Genomic DNA, 24,872 nt, shown 5'->3' with positions numbered 1-24,872 from the left:
ATTAGTGATATGAAACTAGAAGTCTGTCTAATGCTACTTTAAGACACGTATGTTAAATCAAATAGAATCGGTGTTCAAATAACGGGATTTTGTAAATCTAATGCATAAACGACACATCCTTTTCGAATTACAGGAATGCCATAATTGACACTTTTATGCAAATAATATGCTAAATTAAGGTTCAAAAATAGTGTAAAATTAGAAAATGGACAAAAAAATTCGTAAATTAAAAAAATTAAAAATGATAGGTATCCCTATTCACAAAATTTTGATCACTTGCACGATTTACTGGATCACGTGACCCATATCATGCAAAAATCATGTGATGTGAATGAATGTCTTTTAAAAGCTGTTTCAAAAAAATTTCCATAATATTGCCCCTTTAGCTTAGTGGTAGAGCGTTGCACTTGTAATGCAAAGGTCGCTAGTTCAATTCTGGCAGGGGGCATTTAATATTTTTTTTTGAATTTTTTTATAAATGACTATATTAATGTAATTGATAACAATCGGTAATTCATTCATCATTAATATTTTGATTGCAGTACTAATTCTTGTGGTGGTCAATTTTTTTGTATGGGCAGATCGCCACTAAAAAACCGGCTAACAATAAAAAAAATATCACGAAATCAAGTATCTATAACAAGTGAAGAACTATCTACTAAAGAAAAAAAGGTGTCCGGATCATTATACTGATAATGCAAACGCGAACAATCATGCGGCCGGGAATATGGGCTTCTAGGATAGGAGCCGCACTCCCTGTGAGACCATATAGTATAATGAGTTCAATGATACGGGGCAGAGGTGGATCAACTATATCGAGTAATCCCTTATTATCACGTGTACCCCGATACCATCATCAATTAACTCGTTCTAATGAGTTATTATTTCGTAGAAATATTGGATTTGTGAAAACTGCCATTAAGATTACTAAGCTCCCAGCCTATTTGGGAGGAGCTTTAGCAGCTGGTGGATCATATGTGGCCTATAAAGTAGAGCAAGCATCAAGTTATACTCAGGAGAAGTTATCGTCAGTATCAGACTTTTTGGATAAAACAGGTGATTTTTTTTCTGGAGTCTTTAGTGGTTCATCTCAAGGTGGTCCTGATCCTTCTGCTAATGGTGGAGGAGGTAACAATGGAGATACAGCTACTGCTGTTGGAGCCACTGCTGCTGCTGTGGGATTAAGTAAAGATGAAGAAGATCAATCACAGGAAGAAGAAGACAATGAAGAAGAAGAAGATGAAACGCTTATACCTGAAGAAGACGACGAAGAAATTGACGTAGAAAATGATGAAACTAATGATGAAATGTTGAATTTGACAAGACAAATGATTGAAATAAGAAATTTATTATCATCCATTGATCATGATGGGTTAAGATTACCTTCCATTGTTGTAATTGGATCTCAATCATCCGGTAAATCTTCAGTATTGGAAAGTATTGTAGGTCATGAATTTTTGCCAAAGGGTTCTAATATGGTGACAAGAAGGCCAATTGAATTAACATTAATCAATAGTCCTGAATCGGCTGCTGATGTAGCCGAATTTCCTGCCTTAAAGATGTTTAATTTAACTGATTTCGAACAAGTTCAAAAGATTTTATTCGATTTAAACATGGCAGTACCAGAAACTGAATGTATTTCCAATGATCCAATTCAAATAACAATTAAATCTCCCAGAGTTCCTGATTTATCCCTCGTAGATCTTCCTGGTTATATTCAAGTTGAAGCTGCTGATCAACCACTTGAGTTAAAACAGAAAATTAGAAGATTATGTGATAGATATTTAGAAGCTCCAAATATTATCTTGGCTATTTCTGCTGCAGATGTAGATTTAGCTAATTCTTCTGCATTAAGAGCTTCTAGACTTGCCGACCCAAGAGGTGAAAGAACCATTGGTGTTGTCACTAAAATTGATTTGGTTGATCCAATCCAAGCTACCAAAATCTTAACTAATAGAAAATACCCTTTAAAAATGGGTTATGTAGGAGTTATAACCAAAGCTCCTAAGACTGTTAAACCAGGAAGTGGGTTATTTTCTAGAAAGGCAATTACAGGTTATCAAGCTTATGTAGCTCAGCAAAACTTTGAACATACTTACTTTAAAGAAAATAGAGAAGAATTTGTAGGAACTACAACTGGAACTAGAAATCTTCGAAGAAAATTAATGAAAGTCTTGGAAAAGTCTATGGCAGCATCATTAAGACCAACGCATTTTACAATTCAACAAGAATTAGAAGAGACTTCTTATCAATTCAAAGTACAATTTAATGATCGACCATTAACTCCTGAGATGTATTTAGCAAATAATATTGATATGTTAAAGTTAGCTACCAAAGAATTAAGTCACAACTTTTCAAGAAGAGAGTTGAGATCGTTATTAAAGAATGAATTAGATCAAAAGGTTCTTGATTTATTAGCAGAAAGATATTGGAATAAACCATTCCAATTAGGTAAATCCAATACAATTATTGAACCTGATTTAAAGGAATTATCTCAAATTTCCAATATTGAAGATGATATATATTGGCACAAGAAATTGGATTTAACTACTAGTTCATTAACTAAATTGGGTGTTGGTAGATTATCTACCAATTTAGTAACCAATGCATTAATTACAGAGGTTGAAAATTTAGTAAATAATACTCAATTAAGAAATCATCCAATGGCCAAGAATGCTGTTAAGGATGCTGCTAAATCAGTATTAGGGGGAAAGTTCTTCTCTACTGCTGATCAAGTAGAAAATTGTATAAAGCCTTACAAATATGAGATTGAACTCGAAGACAGAGAATGGCAGACTAGTAAAGACAATGCTGTATCACTCTTGAAAGAAGAAATAAGACAATGTGATGAAGTATATAATAGTTTAAAGAAACAAGTAGGAGGTAGAAAGTTACTGCAAGTAACCACCTACCTTGAGAAATTGAAACAACAACAAAATCAAGAACAAAATGTTGATTTTAACTCTCAAGAAACTTTGGGATTTTCACCCACTTTAATTAAATGTGGTGAAGAAGCTATATTCTTAAAGGATAGATTATCACTTCTTAAGATGAGATATCAGTTCATTAAGAACTCCAAAAAGTGTAAGAAGAAGGAAAACAAATACCAATGTCCTGAAATCTTCTTGGATGCCGTAGCATCTAAAGTAACATCCACTTCAATTCTTTTCCTTAACGTTGAATTGTTGAGTGACTTCTACTATAACTTTCCTCGTGAATTGGATTTGAAATTCTTTAATAATTTATCCAAAGAAGAGATTGAAAACTTTGCCAAGGAAGACCCCAAAATTAAAAAGCATATTGAGTTACAAGAACGGAAAGATTTATTAGAGAATGCCTTAAGTAAGATCGAGAGTGTTTTAGCCATTCAAAGAACCAAATTAGGTGGGGTTGGTGATAGCAAAGATAAGAAGAGTGCTTCAATATTTAATTGGGGTAGTTAATGAGATAATACATGTACATACACGAGAAGAATCTATTAGTGATTTGTAATTACTATATATATAATATACAAGACAAGACCTATTTACTTAAGTATCTTGGTTATGCGTTCAAAGATGGAATCCACAGTTAATCCTTCAATATTTTCAAATATTGGCTGGAATGTGTGTACATCTATAACTCTATTGAAATCCATATTATCATCAGGAGTTTGAGTTTGAGTTTGATTTTGAGTCTTCTGAGAGTTTCTGTTAATCGATACACTTCTATCATTAATAATATCAGCAGTAGCTTGAGCACTTATTAACATATTATTAATATCAGTAGATAAACTATCAGAATTATCGACATCATCTTCTTCACCTTGACTATAAGGAGAAGCCGTAGTAGGTTGAACAATTCCTACTCTTGTATCCAAATCGACAAATATGAATGATGAATTAATACAACGAACAGCTGCAATCCCTTGATTATGATACTGAGAATAAATTGGTTTTAATTGATCAGGCTTGAAGATTAAGACCTTGGAATTAATGGTAAAGTCAGAAGATTCATCATTGTAATAGTTAACAGCCAAACATATTAAATTGTTTCTAGGATCGACTGTGATCAAATTTTTACCACCAATGGTAGTATTAACTTTAGCTACTAATTCTGTTAATTGTCCTGAAAGTAAATTAAATGAGGATATTCTGGTTTTGGATAAGATAATTAAATTATTGTCTACTATGGACAAGGCTCGAACTCTTGAACCAGATAATGAAGGAATATTAAATACATCCAGAGGGATATCTTCAAAAGTTTGTGTATCAATAGGGGTTATAGTAAATTCATGAGCAAGTACTATTATAGAACTATCATCAGACCAACATACATCTACAGCATCAGAAGATACAGCACCTGCAGCTCTAGATTTTCTTAATGTCCAAGCTGTTTGTTGTTGTCTAGTACTACCATTCTTAACTGTCAGATAGATTTCTTTTGGAATTCTTGGTCTCCATACTCTTACTCCACCTTTGTTATCTGCTGTTATAAATGCTAAACCATTATAGTATGAACTTGGAGAAGGTTTAATGGATAAGATTGCATTGGAATTCCCATGAGGATCAATGATCTTGGTGGATAATTCCCAATATCCTGACTTACTTGTAGTTGCATTAGGTTCATTCTTAGTACCAGATTCTATAAATTTCCAGAACTTAAGAGCATATTGTTTATCATTTTTCGATAATAAATTGTCCACTTCTGAATTAGAAACACTATCAAAAGTACACATCCATTCACCATCTTGAGTGAAAGAAATTAATGATACATTAGGGTCTAACAATTTGACTTCTGATCTAACTTTACCTGTAGTTAAAACAGGTGCAGCATTCTGAACAAAAGCTTGTTCATTCTTCACAATATCATAGGCTTGGATAACAGCCTCATTAGGAAAATAGAGGTTCTTAGTCTTAGGATGTACTTCAAATACAGTAGAATAATCGTGTCTTAACTTGGTCTTATCAAAGGGAGATTTGGAATATTTCTTCTTCGATTTGGCTAAAGTAGTCTTAACATTATTAGCAAACTTTGGTCTGATAGTATTGACAGATAATCTTGATACTAAATCAACTGATGAAAGTACTAATACCTCATAGTTATCTTCTTCATTGGAGTTTTCATCATTAAGCTTAGTCGAAGATACATTGAGCAATAAGGAATAGTATTCACTCTTATTTTGTTCAAGAGAAATCTTCTCGACGGTTCCATTTAATCGAGGTAAGAATTGAGTATTGTCAGTTTCTAATTGCCAGAATACCAATACTTTCTCTAAACCTCCTGATAATAAGTATGAATTGTCAGGAGTGAATTGTAGAGCTTTGACTTGATCAATATGCCATTTAAGTAAACGTTGAGGCTTTTCAGTAGCCAACCCTCCATATATAATTTGTATAGCACCTGATGAGGTACCCAATGCAATAGTAGAATCATTAGATACTGCTAATGATGTTATAGGTGATTTAAATGGGAATGCGATATTCTCTACTGAGACAAATTGAGTCAAATCCTCTTCAAATTCAGCCTGTTTGGATTTTTTATATACATCTGTCAAGTTAACTAATATCACATCATGACTGTTAGTTATAAACACGATTTTGGTATAGTCAAGTGATGTAGTATACTTAATGATATTATTGAATTCAGTCAAGGTAGTGATCTGAGATGGATCATGACGATTTACTACTTGAATGTATCTAGTATGTGGAGAACCTGTGATCTTCTTATCCTTTTTACCTGTTATTATATAGTAGGAATCTTCTCTTATAGAAACTACTGATAATAAAGAAAATGCTAAATCCAATTGGATAGTTGATACAATGGGTTGAGAATTCTTATCCTTCCAGTTAACAGTTAAAATTTCTCCATTACTCTTAAATAAAAGAACATGACTAGGATTAGAACTATCTAACCTTAAATCTACCACATCACCAAGTTCAATATCAATAGTCCTTATACATTGACGAGTGGATATAAAGTATACTCTTATTTGATGAGTTAATACAACAATATTGAACCTTCCGTCACCAGAAAAAATCGACGATGACAACGTCGAGTTACCAAGATATACTGGCTTCCCGCCCGTGGCCATGGACGACGACCAATCACTAGAAGAGTTCGTCATTAATTTACTTAGTTGTAATTAATCTACCTTTACCCTACTAAAATCGAAAATCTTTTAATTTTTCACTTCGATGAGTATTGGTCGTGCACGTGATCAGCCATCTCAATTTTTTTTCACCAGATAAATTTATCTCACTACACAACGACGAGTCACTAATCAACAGTAACCGTTAGTAATCCATCAAAACACAACAAGATGATCATTCCTATTCGTTGTTTTTCCTGTGGTAAGGTTGTTGGAGACAAGTGGGAAACATACTTGGAGTATTTGCAGGATGAATCCATGACTGAAGGTAATGCATTAGACAAGTTGGAGTTAAAGAGATACTGTTGTCGTAGAATGGTGTTGACACATGTAGACTTAATTGAAAAGTTCTTAAGATATAATCCTTTAGAAAAGAAAGAGATCAGCTGATATGTGTTAGCTATTAGTTGCTGAATGTTACCCCCTGTATTTTAGTTTTCACAGTATATCATATATGTATTATGTGTAATATATAAGCAATATACACAATATAAAAAGTTTTTAAGTTAACTAGTCTAATTATCTGATTCAGAAGTATCAATATTCTGAATATATTCGTAGAAAAATGCTATCAACTGTAAGTGAGCATCTACCCGTAATCTCTCATCCACACTGTGGATATGACTGTCCTTAATTAAATCGACGGAAAAGAAAGGAGAGTACCGATAGATATTTCTGGTTAAATTCCAGTAATGTCTCGTATCGGTATTAGCCGGCATGACTACTGGAGCAACAATGATGGGATAAGTCAAATTGGTGAATACCGCATCTTCAAATACATGTCTAGTGGTGGCAGCAAGATATTTCCATACAGTATCATTGGATGGAGATACGGGTGCTGACTCTAAGGACTGAGATGAGGATACTACAAAGACACCAGATTTACCATCACCTGCAAACACCTTCTTACCAAAACTGACTACTCCCAACCCATGACGCTTAGCCACTTCAATAACTCTACTAGTGAAATGATCATGGATCTCATCCAGCGAAGTTTCTACACTTATTCTATGATTGACAGTCAACTTCACGTTTTCAGGCAAAGCATTAGCCTTCTCACCACCTTTGACTATGTCTATAGCCTGAGATGTTCGAATTAAATATTTAGTCTCAGCTCTTCGAGAAATCACTTCCACAACCTTCCCATTGGCAAACTTATCAAAACCTGCTCTTAAAATTGCCTTTTTAGTAAGAGTGGGAACCTTGTCACTATTCACAGCAAGACATTGTAAATACTTCAATAAAGGATTTTGATCTGTAAAGATAGGGCTGTATGGATCTCTCTCAATAATATAGGCTAATTCAGACATGATTCCAATCGATGTATGATCTGGAGGGACGGATGAATGACCACCAGGTGTAGTTAATTCAACAATAACATCAGTGTATCCCTTTTCTCCAGTAGCTGCTGCTGCAATGATTTGTCCTGTCACAGGATCCTTCTGTAACCCAGGACCTTCATCAAGTATAGCATATATGGAATCTTTACCCCACTTTTTCTCTAAATGTTTACCAATATTATAAGCTCCTCTTCTTCCACTAGATTCTTCATCAAATCCAAATGCAGCAATCACAGTACGTGAAGGAGTATAACCTTTCAGAATTAATAGCTCAATAGATTCTAAAATACCAACTAATACATTCTTACAATCACTAGAGCCTCTACCATAAATAAACTTACCATCATAATGACCTTCAAATGGAGGATAAGTCCAATCATCAAGAGTATCCTTTTGAACAGGTACAACATCTTGATGAGCAGTCAACAACAAAGGCTTTAAAGCAGTATTCAGCCCCTTCCAGGTATAAACCAATCCATAAGTATTAACATACTCTACTTCCAAGTTTTCGTAAATGACAGGGAACGTATCTTCCAAATATTTATGGAAATCCTGAAATTGTATCCATAACTCAGGAGCATCATCAACATCAGGCTGATCATCACCAATTTGTGTATCAACTTGTATTGCTTTAGCTAACTTCTGAACTGATTGTAACCTGAATTTCTCATCGTTCAAGATGGTAAACAAAGTGGAATTGTCCTTCAAATACGACTCGGGAGCCAATGGCTCATACAATGGACATAATTCAGGCTTATTGGTCGACTGGGTTATGATGTTGAAGTAGTTGACCAAGTCAGTGGTGAAAAATACCACTGCAAGGATTAAAACTGCTCCGATAATGGCTGCAAGCTTCTTCTTTTCAACCAATTGCTTCTTGGCATACTGAACGTCTTCCTCGTCCGGTAATCTTATCATTATAACGAATGAATGACAATAGTACTTCGATATAAAGGTGATTGATAAAGTCAATTAAAGTTGCTTCGCTTGTTTCATTGCTTTTCGAATTGGGCTTTTCGGATTGGGCTTTTCGGATTGGGCTTATCGTTTTATTGCCGATCGGCTATAAACCCCTAAAAAAAAAAATACGAGATTACCATTCCTGCAGTATTCCGCGCCCAAAGCGGAATGTAATTGCGTTCTTTCAATTATATGTTTAATTCTACTATGTTTAATAAAGATAGATTTTATTTAGTCTAGACTAGTCTATTTAATTATTAGCCGATTCAGTATCGACAGCTTGAATGTATTCATAGAAGAATGCAGTCAATTGTAAGTGACCAGCAAATGGTAATTTTTCATCAACACTATGGACATTACTACTACCGAGGAAACTGACATCAAAGAATGGAGAATATCTAAAGATATTTCTGGTTAAATTCCAGTAATGTCTTGTATCAGTATTACCAGTCATAATAGATGGTGAAGTGATAATTGGATAGTCCAAATCAGGGTACACCAAATCTTCAAACACATGTCTGGTTACACCAGCTAAATGTTTCCAGACATTATCATTTAATGGAGTAGTTGGAGCAGTTTCTAAAGGACTAGAGAAAACATTAACTTCAAATACTCCAGAATTGTCCTTTGTATCAAGAACTAATTCGCCATATGCTTTGACAGATAAATTGTGTCTCTTTGCAACTTGAATTACTCTTTCAACAAAATGTTGTTTTACAGAATCAACGTTAGATTCAATAGCAACTCTATGGTTAACTAATAATCTGACATGTTCAGGTAAAGCATTTGCCTTTTCACCACCTCCAATAATATCAATAGCTTGAGAAGTTTGAACTAAGTATTTAGTAAATCTATTCTTTTGAACTAATTGAATTACTTTAGAGTTAGCAAACTTATCATAACCGGCTCTTAAAATTGATTTCTTAGTAAAACTTGGAATCTTATTCTTTGAATCGTGAGATGCTAAACATTGATAATAACTCAAAGTTGGGTTTTTCGTTGTTAAGATTGGAGAGTAAGGATCCTTTTCAATGATATAAGCTAATTCAGATAAGATACCAATTGAAGTATGATCAGGTGGGATAGATGAATGTCCACCAGGAGTTGTTAATTGAACTTCAATATCTACGTAACCTTTTTCACCTGTACCTGGAGTAGCCACAATGGTACCAGTTAAATCATCAATGGCTAAACCTGGACCTTCATCAATAATAGCATAAAGTGAGTCCTTACCATAAGTTTCTTCCAAGTATTTACCAATGGCAGAAGCACCAACAACACCAGAGGCTTCTTCATCAAATCCAAAGGCTAAGAGAAGAGATCTTTGTGGATGATAATTTTGATTTAATAAAAGTTCAACAGTTTCTAAAATAGCAATCAATACATTCTTACAATCTGAAGCACCTCTACCATAAATAAACTTACCATCATAATGACCTTCAAATGGAGGATAAGTCCAATCATCAAGAGTATCCTTTTGAACAGGTACAACATCTTGATGGGCAGTCAATAATAATGGTTTTAAATCTTCATTGGAACCCTTCCAGAGGTAAACTAAACCGTAAGTATTAACCTTAGTTACTTCAAGATTAGAATAAATAATTGGGAAAGTTTCTTCCAAATATTTATGGAAATTTTTAAATTTAGCCCAAACTTCAGGAGCATCAGGAACATTAGGTTGATTATCAAAGATTTGAGTATCAACTTGAATAGCACCAGATAATTTTTTAATTGAGCCTTGCTTATAATCTTCATCATGAAGAATAGTTAAAACAGTAGAATTATCTTTGAGATAAGATACAGGAGCAATTGGTTCAAATAATGGACATAAAGCTTCTGAACTTGACAGAGAACTTAATTCGATTCTAAGAATATTGAATAAGTTAGTTCCAAATAAAATAGTCAATAATATGACAATTGAAACCACAAAATGTGGAACTCTTCTTGAGGTAATCTTTTCATCCAATGGTAAACCAATCATGATGACTATACTTGGAAGCACACAAGTAACTTTCAAAGATTACAAAGCAGAATTGTCCCCGGTTTTATAGTCCCAAGACTGAAAAATCTTATCAGGGCTTTCGGAGCCACACGTCCCAATTGGGACATAGTTCCGCTCGCGCTTTTGAGTATTGCCGATACTGATAGGCCGCTAGTCGGATTAGTCAACATTAGTGGGGGCAGAATCAGATAACAATTGCGCTACAAGAGTCAATCAGAGTCAGATTGAGCTATTTATACTAGTTGCAAATTCGAAGATAAGATCTTCATTCCTGTAAGTGTTTTAACTGCTACTGATTATGTCTAATTTGTCTAGAATTACAAATGCTCCCACTTGAAAACAAGTAATATCCAGCGGAAATAATATCTCAGCGGTCACTGCTATTCTTATTATGTTTTCATGAGGTCGTAGCTTAGTTTATCTAAATATACATCAATAAAAGACGTAATGTAATATAAGATAATATTTGCAAACAATCTATGAAAAAGTACTATATATGCACTTCAATGATTATCTTACAGAGGGCATTGGTCCCTAAACGATACTACTTGTTAAACAGCTATTTTTAATTGTTAAATAGATATTTTTATTTGTTAAATAGATTTTGTTATTTGTTAAATCCGGATGTCGTCTTAATATACGTGTAGAGGAGGTTTATATACCTTAGTCTGAAAAGTCTGTCTTATCTAGAGTGAGAAACACGCATTTGCGACACAATGCTGTTTACCTTTTTTGGTACTATAATGAAAAAATATACAGTAGCTATTTTTCACATCAATACTAACAAACGAAAATTGTGATTCTATGGATTCGACAAGAAGTACGATGTCTAATCCCGAAGTGATTGACCTCTCGGACGAAGAGTTTTATGAGACTAATATAGTTCCAACAACTGTTATAGAAATGTGAGTATGAAATTGAAATATATAGCGAGACGCGCATCGTACTAACCTTAAAACTACTTTAGTGATTCTGATGATGAACCACCTGTATCTATATCTAGTCAAGTTCGAAGGTCTAGAATAGTATCAGGTACAGGTACAGATACAATTAAGTCAACTATGCCTCTGTCTCCAATTGCGAGAGCCCCAGAAAATGATAGTATAGTTGATTCAACATTTTCATTTCCAAGTCAACCTAAAAATACATATAATGCACACAATACATCTATATTAGATGTTCATCATTGGATATCCAGTGATAGTGATAGTGATGGAGGGTTTGGAGATCATACTGATAATCAACCAGTTCTAGCTAAGAGATCATCTACATTTCCAGTGACATCGCAGAGTAATATACCTAAACCCAAACCAAAACCATCATCCATTAACTATGATGAAGTGATAGAGGTCAGTAGTTATTTATCATCATCCCAGCCAAATATGGTTAACAGAATCAGTCTGCAAACAGAAGTTCCTCCCACTACTGCTGGATCTAATTTAACTCCAATAAAGTCCCCTGAATTGTTTGTACCACTGAGTATAGAAGTTCAATGTTCTACTCCTTCTCGTAAATCTAAAGCTATACCGATACGACCTGATCCTAAACCTCAAACAACCACTAAGCCTAAGGGGGATGATCGTGAATATAAGGCTGCTCTAGCAAAGGCAAACAGAGTGACTCGAACAAAGGATGAATTACTTTCTGAAATGACCATATATTTATCAAAGAATCATTTCCGCCATTTCAATAAAGATGAGTTTGAATCAATATTGGCACCCACAAATTTAGTATTTTATGAAGATGATGATCTTCCCCTAATATATTGGAAAAGACTTGTGTCAGCTAAGTATGATAAAGCTCAAGATATATTTATACCATGTCAGACAACCTATATAACTGAAAAGAATATAGTCATCTATTATACAGCTGAGAATTTCTTTGATAAGATTCAAAATAATTTATTGAAAAATGATATATCCAGAGTTAAAAGGAAGAATCTTCCTTCCAATAATGAGATTCCTGTAATTACAATTGTTATAGAGGGACTTGAACTTTTTATTAATAAAATCAAGCAAAAAGAGAATAGAAAATATAAAGAAGCTGTTATACAACGTATGAATCCAAATGATGATAATCAACAGAAATCCAAGAAACGGAAATCAGATGAAGTTGAAGATATTAATCTACTGTCCAAAGAGATTGAATTCATACTTCAAAAGACTGAATTTGAGTATAATGTTGTATTATTCCCAGTTAGAAATGCTAAAGAAGCAATGATATGGCTTCAATCATTTACCTATACAATAGCATATGCTTTATATGATAAATTTGAAAGAAATTCAAGTCTATCCAATATTGGAACCATAAGATCTGGTAAGGATATTAAATCAACATTTTTGCAAACAATTCAACAGTTCAAGTTGATGACTGAATCAAAAGCTGAGAGATTATATATGTTTTATCCTAATGTTCAAGCCCTTCATAAACGATTAATTGAACATGGAACTTTGGGCCAAGATGAATCAGGAAGGAATATAGTACCTCCATCATCCGATATTGCTATGAGGAAATTCTTTACTGCTACAGATCCTCATTCAGCAATTAATGAATCATAATGATAATAAATTAATTATAATGTACATATTAATGAAAAATAAAATAAATATATATATATTTACAAGGAATGATAAGATAATTAACCAATGATTTTTTTTGCAGCATCATAATCATCTGTCGATAAAGTTTCCTTTAAATGTTGAACATTTTCTAAACCTTGAGCCAAATCAGCTATTTCATTGGCAGTAAATTGATATCCTTCACCTGATAACTGAGATACAATATTTAAAGCTTTATCTATACAACCTGAATGACCATCTTTATCTAATATTGATACTAAATAATCAATTAATTTATGTTCATGTAATTGAACTTGCTTTTCAGCTGATAAACCGGTAGATAAAACAGATGATATAACTGATAATACTCTTAATTTAACTTTATGATCTTGTAAATTTTCATTTTTTATAGCAGTTATAATTTTCCAACCATCTAATTCATTAAATTTTCTATAACCAGGTTCATAATTTCTTATTAAAGATGATAAAGCTAATAAAACTTTTAATAATAAATCTTTTGAAGTTTCATCATCTGATGCAATATTAATTAATTTTTCTAATCCATCTGTTTTATTAAAGGCTTCTTGAGCATTTGGATTATTTTGAACAGCTATTGCAATAACTGAAGCTGCATATAATCTTAATGATGGAGCAATATTTGAAGATAATTGCAGTATTATTGATGGCCATAATTTCATATTTTCTATATTATTGGCATTATCTAAATTTTCTATAAGCATTTCAAAATTATCAAAGGCAATTTCTTTATTTTCAAGTGTTGCTGCATCAGCATTAATTATCATAATTGCTTGTTTCATTAAAGTTGGTTCATCAGGTCCACCAAATAATTGTTCAAGCATTTTAGGGTCTAAATCACCCACTCTCTTAATGGCTTCTTCATCACCTGATTGATGGGCAAGAGACCAATTTAATATTTTATCCATAACTACAGAAATATGTATTTAATATTGGTTAAATTAATAATATAGCTTAGGATCAGTTACTGGCTTTATAGTATTAAGAGAAGAGATGTAGGTAAAATGTCGTTAATATTCTAGAATGTTCCAGAAAATAGTGGGACATAAATGCGACATCCAGTGTCATAAATACATTCCTTTGTTTTTTGACAATTTACGATTTGTGACAAATCACTCAATAAGGGACAAAAGGATTTTTTTATAGTATAGATAGATTTGACGGCAACTTAATCAAATAGCCATTTTTAGTATAATCATAACCTCGTGATTATAAGTAATTAACCTGATTTTGCAACTTGATATTAATAAACAAAAGTACTATAATATGTAGTATAACCATACAAGTAGAAAATAGAACATTCTAATCACCTGATTACTACAAACAAAATCAGAATTACATCAGATCCTCTCGCTCGTGCTCCTAGCGGAAGGTTGGTATCCGCCGGGCATTTTTTTGTAATGTTTAACCATTATGCAGTCCGCCATTGGTAACGTTGCGCGCTGTCACCCTCACCCAACTCCCTCAGGCACTAACACTTCTGGTGCGACTCGGTGGGAACTGGGGCTGGAGTGGGAGCTAGTGATGAAATATAAATTATCACCACTTTTCCCAATAATTCAATGAAATAAATTTTTATATGAAAATTACTTCAATTGGTAATTATTTTTATTTAATTAACAATTATAATTATAATAATTTATTAATCATGTCATTATCTAAAAAATTATCTGTCAAAGATTTAGATGTTACTGGAAAGAGAGTCTTTATTAGAGTCGATTTTAATGTTCCATTAGATGGTAAAACTATAACTAATAATCAAAGAATTGTTGCTGCTTTACCAACTATTCAATATGTTTTAGAACATAAACCAAAGGCTGTTATCTTAGCTTCTCATTTAGGTAGACCAAATGGTGAACCAAATGAAAAATATTCTTTAGCACCAGTTGCTGCTGAATTAGAAAAATTATTAGGTAAAAAAGTTCACTTTTTATCTGATTCTGTAGGTCCAGAAGTTGAAAAAGCTGTTAATGCTGGAACTGATGGTGAAGTTTTCTTATTAGAAAATTTAAGATTCCATATTGAAGAAGAAGGTTCTAAAAAAGTTGATGGACAAAAAATTAAAGCATCTGCTGAAGATGTTAAGAAATTTAGAAGTCAATTAACTTCATTAGCTGATGTTTATGTTAATGATGCTTTTGGTACTGCCCACAGAGCTCATTCATCAATGGTTGGTTTTGATTTACCAAAGAGAGCTTCTGGTTTCTTAATGGCTAAAGAATTAGAATATTTTGCTAAAGCTTTAGAAAACCCAGTTAGACCATTCTTGGCTATTTTAGGTGGTGCTAAAGTTTCTGATAAGATTCAATTAATTGATAACTTATTAGATAAAGTTGATATTTTAATTGTTGGTGGTGGTATGGCTTTTACTTTTAAGAAAGTTTTAGATAAAATGCCAATTGGTGATTCTTTATTCGATGAAGCTGGTGCTCAACAAGTTGAACATTTAGTTGCTAAGGCTAAAAAGAATGGTGTTGAATTAGTTTTACCAGTTGATTTTGTTACTGCTGATAAATTCGATAAAGATGCTGAAACTGGTGTTGCTACTCAAGAACAAGGTATTCCAGATAACTGGATGGGATTAGATGCTGGTCCAAAATCTAGAGAATTATTTGCTGCTGCTGTTGCTAAGGCTAAGACTATTGTTTGGAATGGTCCACCAGGTGTATTTGAATTTGAAAAATTCGCTGCTGGTACTAAATCTTTATTAGATGCTGCTGTTAAATCTGCTGAAGAAGGTAACACTGTTATTATTGGTGGTGGTGATACTGCTACTGTTGCTAAGAAATATGGTGTTGTTGACAAATTATCTCATGTTTCTACTGGTGGTGGTGCCTCCTTAGAATTATTGGAAGGTAAAGAATTACCTGGTGTTGTTGCTATTTCTGAAAAATAATTCTAGTGTATTAACATGATAATTGTTTTGATTAATAAACATTAAAATAATCATAATATACGTACAATCTTTATTAAATATTTATCAGTGTAGGAAAATGTCGTTTTATTACAAATCAATGTGTATAATAATAAATAATGTATATAAAGAAAAGACATGGAATATGACGTAATTTAATGTAATGTAATTTAATTTAATTTAGTTTAATTTAATTTAATTTAATTTAATTTTTATAAAACGTAAAGAGAAAAGAATTGAATGTTAAGTTAATAAAGGTAAAATAATATATATAGTCCATTTCTAAAATTTCTAATTCTACAATTTAGCATTACCATTAAGAATACTACTCCATGCTTCTTCAGTTAATTCTTCATATTTATCACCATTTAACCAATAAATAAGTTCAGTTCCTGAAGCTCCCTTTGGTAATTTTTGATGTTTAAATTGATTCTTTGGAACTTTATGATTATGACTTGCTTCAATTTCTCTACTAATTTTAATAAATTGTGGTACAGCATATTTTGGTAATGAATGATTTACATGTTCATAAACCTTCTTTAAAATTTCTTCATGTTTAGATTGATCAAGATATTCATCTAATGGATCAAGAACAGCAAAACATGCTCTACCTTCATGCTTTGGAACTTGAACTCCAACAACAACAGTTTGTTTAATGGTTTTAGAACCCATTAATTCATTTTCAACTTCAGTGGCTGATACATTTTCAGATTTCCAACGGAAAGTATCACCTAATCTATCAACAAAATATAATAATCCATCTTGATCCATTTTAAGTAAATCTCCTGATCTAAACCATGCATCTCCCTTTCTAAATACATCAAAAAGAATCTTCTTAGTTGAAGCTTGTTTATTACCATAATAACCTTGGAAAGTTTCTTCTGGCTTTTCAGCATTTAAAATTTTCATTAATAATTCTCCAGGTTCATTATATTGAGCTGTTGTACAGAATCCAGTCTTTGGATCTCTATATACTTCACCTTCATCTTCAGGATCCATTTTAACAATGACTTGAGTAAATGATAAGAAAAGATTAATTAAAGATCCATATTTACGAACAGCTCCAACACCAAATTCACCATATTGTAAATTAGTTGTAGCAATTGGAGATTCAGTAGATGCATAGAATTCTCCAATAGCATCAATATGAAATCTCTTTTTAAATCCTGACCAAATATCACGACGTAAACCATTACCATAAGCTATACGAACTTGATGAGCATCTTGATCTGGATGATAAGGTGCATTAGATAAATAACGACATACTTCTCCAACATATTGCATATGAGTAGCACCAGATAATTTAGCTTGAGTCCAGAAAGATGTAGCTGAAAATTTTTGAGAAACAGAAACACATCCACCAGTTAATAATGTAGGACAAACACCCAACATTGCAGCTGTTGAATGATATAATGGCATGGCAGTTAAAACATTAGAATTTTCTTTAATCTTAACAATATGTCCAAACATTGATCCAGCCATAAATGCTTTTCTCCAAGACATAATACCTGCCTTAGGTAATCCAGTAGTACCAGAAGTATAAATTAATGTACAACAATCATAATTTTGATCTTGTGGTCTTCTAGTATTATCTGGAGCTCTATGTTTTGGCCTAGATTTATCACTTATAACTTTCAATAATTCTGGTTCATTAATATAATGTAATTTAACATTAGGTAATTCTTCATTAATTAAAGGTTCAGTTTCTTTTATTGGACCAGAACAATCTGGATCAATAAATACTTGAGTTACATTGGCAATCTTAATACAATGAACTAATGGTTTATCCTTAGTATTGAAATTTAAAAATGCAGGTACTGCACCAATATTCCATAATGCTAACCAAAGGAAAATAAATAATGGTTTATTCATACAATCAACACCAATAGTTTGTTCTGCAGTTACACCATATTCAAACTTTAAAATATATGATAATCTTAAAACAATATCATATAATTCTTTATAAGTAAAAGTTTCCAAAGTAAATTGATCATCATAAATTTTATAACCTTTGGAATCTGTCTTTATAGGAGGAGCATCCTTTCTAGGTCTTGGAAAAACTATAGCTTTATTATTTGGTTTACTAAGTGCAGTACTTTCAAAATAATACCAATAACTAGCTTTACCTCGTGCTGAATTATATAAGAAAGGTATAGCACTTCTTATAACATGTTGAGCAAGTAAGAAATCTTCAGCTATATGAGTTTTAGCTTCTAACAATTGAGCACCCAATAATCCAGCCACTGCTAATTCAACACCAGACATAACAAAATTATTAATTCTTTGTTATTTTCTAATTATATTGTAATTTTATGATTAATAAGAAGTCTTGTAAAAACTTAACTCTAGTCTATAAGATATATATAAATTGCGCTAAATAACGATTTTTCTCCGATACCGAGGTGTGATGAGACTGCGCAATACGTCACCGTACAATTAAAGATGGTTTATACAAACTTTTTATATATGTAAGATAACTTTATCAACAAGAGAGTTAAAGAATCTAGTAATTACAATTTGGAAGATCAACTAGTATATATATCAATGTTAAATGACGACGCATATTTCGGTTCTTAGGAAACTCTCCGCAACCCAAAAAAAAAGAATTAAAGTACTACTTCATGTGCAATTTTGAATTTTGCAGATAATAAATTCTTATGTTTAGCGATAATTACCAGATTAGGCAATGAACACCCATTTAATTGCTGAAATTTATATTAATATTGGATTCAATATTAACTTTATAATGACGACGTTCATTTACAAAGGTAGTACCTTAACTAAAATCTCATAATATAGAACTAAAATTAATTATCATATTTATGGTAAATTTATCAACCGAAATATTTATGCTCGGTTCAAAATCATTTTCAGATGTCTTCGGCTTGCATACAACGCTTCACATGAAATCTTATTTCTTTTTTGCATTGGAGGAGGGGGAGTTCTTATGCCTGCATTCATGCCAGATTGTTATCTAATGAGCCAGTTCATTATTGCTGCTATTTTGGTGAATGCGTTGAGATTGTATTCTATGATGTTGAAACGTAGCATTTCTTAACGATGGAATAACTATAGGAGAGCCACTATTAGCAGTAGCATTAGCAATAGCATTATTTGCAGCAATATTACCTTCACTATTTGAGCCTCGTTTAGAAGGTTCTATATTCCAAGAACCTGGAGTAACGGGTCTTGGAGCGCGGGCTGTATAAAAAGCAGCACTATCTATTGGTTCCGGCATTTCAAGTTGTAATGGTGCTGATGGAACATAAATTTGACCATCACCAACTTCTTTTCTCCACAGTCGAACTTGACTATATCCATTATCTAGTAATATTTGATATATTTCTCTTGTCTTTCGACTAACCTTGTTTTGATGCTTATTCCAAAACCCATGTTGTAAAATAGCCTTTAAGTCAATATCATTTTGTTGCAAATAATCATCCATGCAACATTTAACATGCTTTGACACCAATAATTTCAATAGTTCGTAGAATAAATATTTTATATCGGACAATTGTGTAACATCAACAGCCTGTGCAAACATAGGTACCATCGAGATATACTCGTTGCATAAGGAACCTTTGACAGCTTCTCTTAGGAGTACGAATGTTTTAAGCTCATCTTCCATTCGAACACTTGTAGGAATGTAGTCAATGATACTTAAACCCAATAAAACATTGCATAGAAAACGAAAAATATTATACCTTGGTTGAATAACAGGTTCCTGTAACTTCCATGCTTGGAATTGAATCTTTATTGATGAATTATTGGACTTTTTAAAGTTATAATGGGACCAACAATATATAAGAATCATTTCTATCAATAAACTTTGACTATTTGAATTCAAGTCCTTTAATAATTCAAATACCGCATTGGTATCAATGATATCAGTAATAAAATCATTAAAAATGGGAATGAAATAATTAGGATTATCAAATAAGTTATATGAGACACCAATTGAAAGAAGCTTTAGAATTTCAATAGACTTTGTTGTATTGTCTAAATTTTCTGAATTAGTTCCAAGTAAGTTGGTTCTAATTTCTCCAATAACTCTATCGGCAAAATAAACACTAGTGAAGCTGGTTTTAGGAATTGGTAAGGAGTATCTAAGTACAGAAGTCATTCTAATACAATGACTCTCTTTCTCTTCTGATGTCAACGTAGAAAATATACTAGAAATTACCGTATCTCTTATTTCATTCAATTGTTTATAATTATACTTGTTACCTTTCTTATACTGTTTCAAACCCTCAACTTCTTTAAATTCAGATTGCAAGAACTTTGTTATGGAATGTTCACTGAATTCTGGGGAATTAACATTATCATCGTGAAACACTTTTATAGTTTTCACTACTTGTACATCTAATGAATCATTGGTTAATAAACCACCTTCTGTGGAATTAGTAACGGTGACTGGATTCTCCTTATATTGCGAATACTCTGAAACTGGAAGCTGCTGGTTTTCTGATAATTGACTAACTATTCCACTTGAAATTCTGCTTCTCTCTTCATTTATTGAAATTTCATTCCATTCTTCGTCATTACTTATTTTATCAGTTACTTTCTTCATTTGGTATTGACTATGTGATGAGAATTCCTGATCTTTGTGATCTTTCTGATCTTTCGCTATCTTTGAACTAACTATGGCATTATTCCAATTACTTTTACGAACCTTATCACTAGTGGCTGAATTTGGTTTATATCGTATGGATAAATAATATTCCCTTATACCAAATAATAGAGCGCCTAACACAACAGTTGAAAACACTAATAGAAGAAATATATATACCGCGTTAGATACAAGCTCTTCTTCTGAATAATCTCTAGCAAGCGCCATGTTGTTAACAGTCATTCCTTGTATTGAAAAATCTTCTCCAAGCAGTAAATCAGCTCCAAATGGAATATCATCATTCTTTATAAATTCAAGGTCTCTCTTGTATACATTAACAGTGAAAGTATTTGGAATATCCTCACTAACTGAAATTGGTATCTCCTCTTCTAATTCCTGCAACCCGCTAACCATTCCCTTGCCTCTATTCTAATTATAATTGAAGTATAATATTGAAAATTAAACTTGTAAAATGTGTTCATGAGTTATCACTAATACTCCATAATAAAAGTCGCTTTATCTAGTTGCTAAAAAATTGGCTACACAAAAGTTTTGGGGCCAATAATTGTCTAGTGAGTGTCGCTTACTTTTTGGAGGCATGGAGGTTATCGGACCAGTTGCGCAATATGCCGGAGACTCTGCAAATCATTCCACTACAACTTTTCACTTATAATAGTAAAAGGAAACTTATCGAACAGATCAGTAAAGCTTTACCATTTGCATTTAGCGATGCTTTCAAAGACAAGATTTTTCTTTACTAAGAATTCCATTGTATTAAATATTCTTACCCAAAGTAAAGGGTGTAGATTATCAATACCATCGAGATTATCTAAACCGGGATTTGGATTTAACAAATATGTTTCGAAATTTAATTCAAGACATTATTCTACATTACAAACTACTGTTAATAATTCAATAAAAGATTCACCAATTATAAATGCTGGTAAATCTAGTTTTAGAAACAATGGTTCTAATACTATTTCTAATAAATCAGTAGGTTATTGGTTAATTGGTACTTCTTCTTTAGTATTTGGTATTGTAGTTCTTGGAGGTTTAACAAGATTAACTGAATCAGGATTATCAATTACTGAATGGAAACCAGTTACTGGCGCTCTTCCTCCTTTAACTCAAGAAGATTGGGAACTTGAATTTACCAAGTATAAGGATTCACCAGAATTTAAACAATTAAATTCTCATATTAATTTAGAAGAATTTAAATTTATTTATAGTATGGAATGGGGTCACAGATTAGTTGGAAGAGGAATTGGGTTATTCTTTATTCTTCCAGCCATTTATTTCTGGAAAAGAGGTAGATTCTCTACTCATATTACAAGAAGAGTTGTTGGTTTAACTGGTTTATTAGGTTTACAAGGATTCATAGGTTGGTGGATGGTTAAATCAGGATTAGATGAAGAACAATTGGTAAATAGAAATTCTAAACCAACTGTATCTCAATATCGTTTAACTACTCATCTTGGAGCTGCCTTTTTAATGTATTTAGGAGTTTTATGGACTGCTTTTGAAATCTTGAATGAAAATAAATTATTGAAATTATCCAAAATATCTCCAGAAAAGTTTGAATCAGCAATCAGTATATTGACAAGTCCAAAAATTAGAAATATAAGATTAATGGGTACTGGTTTATTAGTTCTTACTTTTATAACTGCTATGACAGGTGGTATGGTGGCTGGTCTTGATGCAGGTTTAATCTATAATACATTCCCTCATATGGGTGATGATATAGTTCCTGCTTATGGAGAACTTATGTCACCTGTTTTTGCTAGAAAGGAAGATAAATCTGATTTATGGTGGAGAAATTTATTAGAGAATCCAACCACAGTTCAATTAGTTCATCGTATTTTTGCAACCACAGCTTTCTTTGCCATTTTAGGTGCTCACCATATTGTAAATAAAAATAAAGCCATAATTCCTAAACTGGCTGTAAAGCTGATGCATACAGTAATGGGATTTGCTACACTTCAAGTAGCCCTTGGTATTTCTACATTAATTTATTTGGTTCCTATTCCACTTGCTGCTGCTCATCAAGCAGGTGCATTGGCTTTACTTACAACCTGTTTATTATTTTCGGCAAGATTAAAAGCTCCTAGACCAGAAGCAATTGGTTATATTAACAAGTTAATGAAAAACCAATTATTAAAGGTCAAATATTAAATTTGTAAATAAATATTTCTTGTATATAGCTATTATATAAATAAAGATAATCTATAATTCTATAGTTACCATATTCTTTTACTTGACATTTCATATCGTAACACTTTATTTAAACTATGAACTTCATCCTCTTCGATATTATTAGAATTTCTATGTTTGTTTAAGATCTTTTTATTTCTAGTCTCCTCTAAAGTAGGAGGAATCTCTTCATCTGAATCGTATAGGAAATTTCTTGTATTAGGATTAATAGAAGATGCTTCTGTATTGGGTATTCCCGGGAAAAATGACAGATCTATTATAGATATAGAATTATCCGAAGGTGATTCTGGTTTAACTGCACTATTTGGTGATTCTTCTTTAACTATATATTCCGGTTCAGGAGTAGATTGTGCAACTATATCTTGATCATCTGATAAATCATTATTCTTAACCTTAGATGAATGAGAATTAGTAGGGAATATTTTTGAACTCCTTTGAGAAATTGAATTTCGTATATGATTATTTCTTATGACATTAGCAATTTTTAAAATAACCATTCCTAAGATTAATCGTACTAATAAAAGTGTTATAAAAGTAACAAAGATCAATAATGATGAACTTAATATGGCATATGTAGCTGAAGATACAATAGGAAATATAAATACTTGTCTTAAATCAGGGAGTGTCATTCTTAAGAAACAAACTGCTGATGAAAGTAATGGTAAACCAATTCTTCTAGTTAAGAAAATATAATCAGTGAGTTCATGTTGATCAGGATTTGAATTAAATACTTCTAAAAAGTCCAAACTAAAAACATATAAGAATTTTTCATATACTCGAGGTCGTATCTTATTAAATTTCGAAATATAACAATGTTTTAACCAATCAACAAATATTTCACTACCTATTACTACAATTCCAGGACCAAAAGTTGCTCCAAACCATGTATTCCAACTATTCCAACTATTTGGAATTAAACCCAGTTGAGTACTATTAAGTTGTAAAAGATTTCGTATAGCAATAATACCTAACATGAACAGTAATTGAAATCTTTCAGTTAAATCTGCCATAGCAACTTGAAAGAGTCCCTCTCTTTCAAATTTTTTAAATACTGCACTTTTTAATTCTGAAAATTGATTTGAAAGGAGTAAAGCCATTAATGCATTAGAATAAGAATTAGCTGCAACATTTAATGAAACTGTTTGATAAATTAAAATATAAGTATGAAATGAAACATAAAATATAGCCAATGAAAAAAATATAAAGAATTTTAAATAATTTTTCGAATTCTCTTGCTTAAATATTGGTATATTATAAAGAATATTCATAATATCTTGACCTAATGATGAACAAAGTTTTTCTGCTACTTCTAATACACCAAATATAACATATAATTTTATATGAGCTTCACCTCTAACTTCATGATACATTCTTGAAATATCTAATCTTATTGATAAAATTAATAAAGAAATTAAAATAATTATTAATGTTACTACATCTTTTTTAACCCAAGAGAAACTTCTTAACCATAATTTATAACTAATTGAATGATTAATTTTAATATGAATTAATTCATTTTTTATAGCAATTATAAATGAAATAATTATTTTTAATGGTGCTAAAGTAAATAATGTTAAAAATGAATTAAAACATATCATTAATCCAAAAATCATAAATTGTTCAAGATGATATGGTACTTTAATCATATTTATAACTTCTTGTAATGGAATATTAAGATTATTTACCAGTTCATCTAATATATTATCTGTATTATTAGGTAAATTTAATTCTATTAAAAGTAAATTATATAAACTAAGTAATCTTTCTTTACCCTTTATATTAAACAATTGTTTAGCTCTATTCCCCACAATTGATATTAATTTTCGATCTTTATTACTATGAGATATACTTGACCCTCGAGATCGAGATATTGATCTTGAATCTTCCAGTCTTCTACCATGACTTTGACTTTGACTTTGACTTTGACTCTGACTCTTAGAATTGACTTTGGTAGGTCCACTACTTAGTCTGTGACGACCCATATTAAAGCTGAGCTATATCAATTGTAAAGGTTTGTAAAAAATTAAAAAAAAAAAAAAAACTATACTAAAGTGAAATATTTATTGGCTTATAACCACAAAAACTCATTAGCCATTTGGAGCGCACACGAAA

General features: G+C 31.9%; 12 protein-coding genes and 1 non-coding gene across 13 annotated transcripts; 6 read left to right on the top strand and 7 right to left on the bottom strand. All coding sequences in view use genetic code 12, as the record gives it.

The window, feature by feature from the left end:
* Window positions 1-376: 376 nt before the first annotated feature.
* RJT21DRAFT_t56 lies at window positions 377-448 on the top strand. The gene has a single exon. It is a non-coding gene; the product is annotated as a tRNA-Thr (tRNA).
* Window positions 449-785: 337 nt separating this feature from the next.
* On the top strand, window positions 786-3,443 carry RJT21DRAFT_83259 (dynamin-related GTPase; the record flags this gene model as incomplete). The annotated part of the gene is made up of 1 exon (XM_064885355.1): window positions 786-3,443. The coding sequence occupies one exon, from the start codon at window positions 786-788 to the stop codon at window positions 3,441-3,443; it is 2,658 nt and encodes an 885-aa protein (XP_064740177.1).
* Window positions 3,444-3,523: 80 nt separating this feature from the next.
* Window positions 3,524-6,138, bottom strand: NAN1 (Nan1p; the record flags this gene model as incomplete). Its single annotated transcript, XM_064881455.1, has 1 exon — window positions 3,524-6,138. The coding sequence occupies exon 1, from the start codon at window positions 6,104-6,106 to the stop codon at window positions 3,527-3,529; it is 2,580 nt and encodes an 859-aa protein (XP_064740176.1). The 5' UTR covers window positions 6,107-6,138.
* RJT21DRAFT_119585 (DNA-directed RNA polymerase core subunit) lies at window positions 6,139-6,641 on the top strand. The gene has a single exon (XM_064881454.1). The coding sequence runs from the start codon at window positions 6,302-6,304 to the stop codon at window positions 6,518-6,520; it is 219 nt and encodes a 72-aa protein (XP_064740175.1). The 5' UTR covers window positions 6,139-6,301; the 3' UTR covers window positions 6,521-6,641.
* RJT21DRAFT_119584 (M20 family metallopeptidase) lies at window positions 6,642-8,497 on the bottom strand. Its single transcript, XM_064881453.1, has one exon. It carries the CDS (start codon window positions 8,386-8,388, stop codon window positions 6,646-6,648), a length of 1,743 nt encoding a protein of 580 aa, XP_064740174.1. The 5' UTR covers window positions 8,389-8,497; the 3' UTR covers window positions 6,642-6,645.
* A 75-nt stretch (window positions 8,498-8,572) lies between these two features.
* Window positions 8,573-10,509, bottom strand: RJT21DRAFT_119583 (M20 family metallopeptidase). Its single transcript, XM_064881452.1, has one exon. It carries the CDS (start codon window positions 10,409-10,411, stop codon window positions 8,681-8,683), a length of 1,731 nt encoding a protein of 576 aa, XP_064740173.1. The 5' UTR covers window positions 10,412-10,509; the 3' UTR covers window positions 8,573-8,680.
* A 536-nt stretch (window positions 10,510-11,045) lies between these two features.
* Window positions 11,046-12,990, top strand: RJT21DRAFT_139168 (uncharacterized protein; the record flags this gene model as incomplete). Its single annotated transcript, XM_064883334.1, has 2 exons — window positions 11,046-11,337; window positions 11,400-12,990. Exons 1-2 carry the CDS (start codon window positions 11,237-11,239, stop codon window positions 12,988-12,990), a joined length of 1,692 nt encoding a protein of 563 aa, XP_064740172.1. The 5' UTR covers window positions 11,046-11,236.
* Window positions 12,977-14,303, bottom strand: RJT21DRAFT_119582 (uncharacterized protein). Its single transcript, XM_064881451.1, has one exon. The coding sequence runs from the start codon at window positions 13,932-13,934 to the stop codon at window positions 13,071-13,073; it is 864 nt and encodes a 287-aa protein (XP_064740171.1). The 5' UTR covers window positions 13,935-14,303; the 3' UTR covers window positions 12,977-13,070.
* A 266-nt stretch (window positions 14,304-14,569) lies between these two features.
* Window positions 14,570-16,104, top strand: PGK1 (phosphoglycerate kinase). Its single transcript, XM_064881450.1, has one exon. It carries the CDS (start codon window positions 14,606-14,608, stop codon window positions 15,920-15,922), a length of 1,317 nt encoding a protein of 438 aa, XP_064740170.1. The 5' UTR covers window positions 14,570-14,605; the 3' UTR covers window positions 15,923-16,104.
* On the bottom strand, window positions 16,056-18,691 carry FAT1 (long-chain fatty acid transporter). Its single transcript, XM_064881449.1, has one exon. It carries the CDS (start codon window positions 18,203-18,205, stop codon window positions 16,238-16,240), a length of 1,968 nt encoding a protein of 655 aa, XP_064740169.1. The 5' UTR covers window positions 18,206-18,691; the 3' UTR covers window positions 16,056-16,237.
* Window positions 18,677-20,963, bottom strand: RJT21DRAFT_139164 (uncharacterized protein; the record flags this gene model as incomplete). The annotated part of the gene is made up of 1 exon (XM_064883333.1): window positions 18,677-20,963. One exon carries the CDS (start codon window positions 20,961-20,963, stop codon window positions 18,915-18,917), a length of 2,049 nt encoding a protein of 682 aa, XP_064740168.1. The 3' UTR covers window positions 18,677-18,914.
* Window positions 20,964-21,235: 272 nt separating this feature from the next.
* Window positions 21,236-22,793, top strand: COX15 (Cox15p). The gene has a single exon (XM_064881448.1). It carries the CDS (start codon window positions 21,279-21,281, stop codon window positions 22,719-22,721), a length of 1,443 nt encoding a protein of 480 aa, XP_064740167.1. The 5' UTR covers window positions 21,236-21,278; the 3' UTR covers window positions 22,722-22,793.
* RJT21DRAFT_27136 (uncharacterized protein) lies at window positions 22,754-24,769 on the bottom strand. The gene has a single exon (XM_064883984.1). It carries the CDS (start codon window positions 24,740-24,742, stop codon window positions 22,787-22,789), a length of 1,956 nt encoding a protein of 651 aa, XP_064740166.1. The 5' UTR covers window positions 24,743-24,769; the 3' UTR covers window positions 22,754-22,786.
* Between the last annotated feature and the right edge of the window lie 103 nt (window positions 24,770-24,872).

This window comes from Scheffersomyces amazonensis (genome assembly GCF_036850825.1).
Source record: "Scheffersomyces amazonensis strain UFMG-HMD-26.3 chromosome Unknown RJT21scaffold_2, whole genome shotgun sequence".
Lineage (NCBI taxonomy): Eukaryota > Fungi > Ascomycota > Pichiomycetes > Serinales > Debaryomycetaceae > Scheffersomyces > Scheffersomyces amazonensis.
This window is presented reverse-complemented; position numbering and strand designations above follow the sequence as displayed.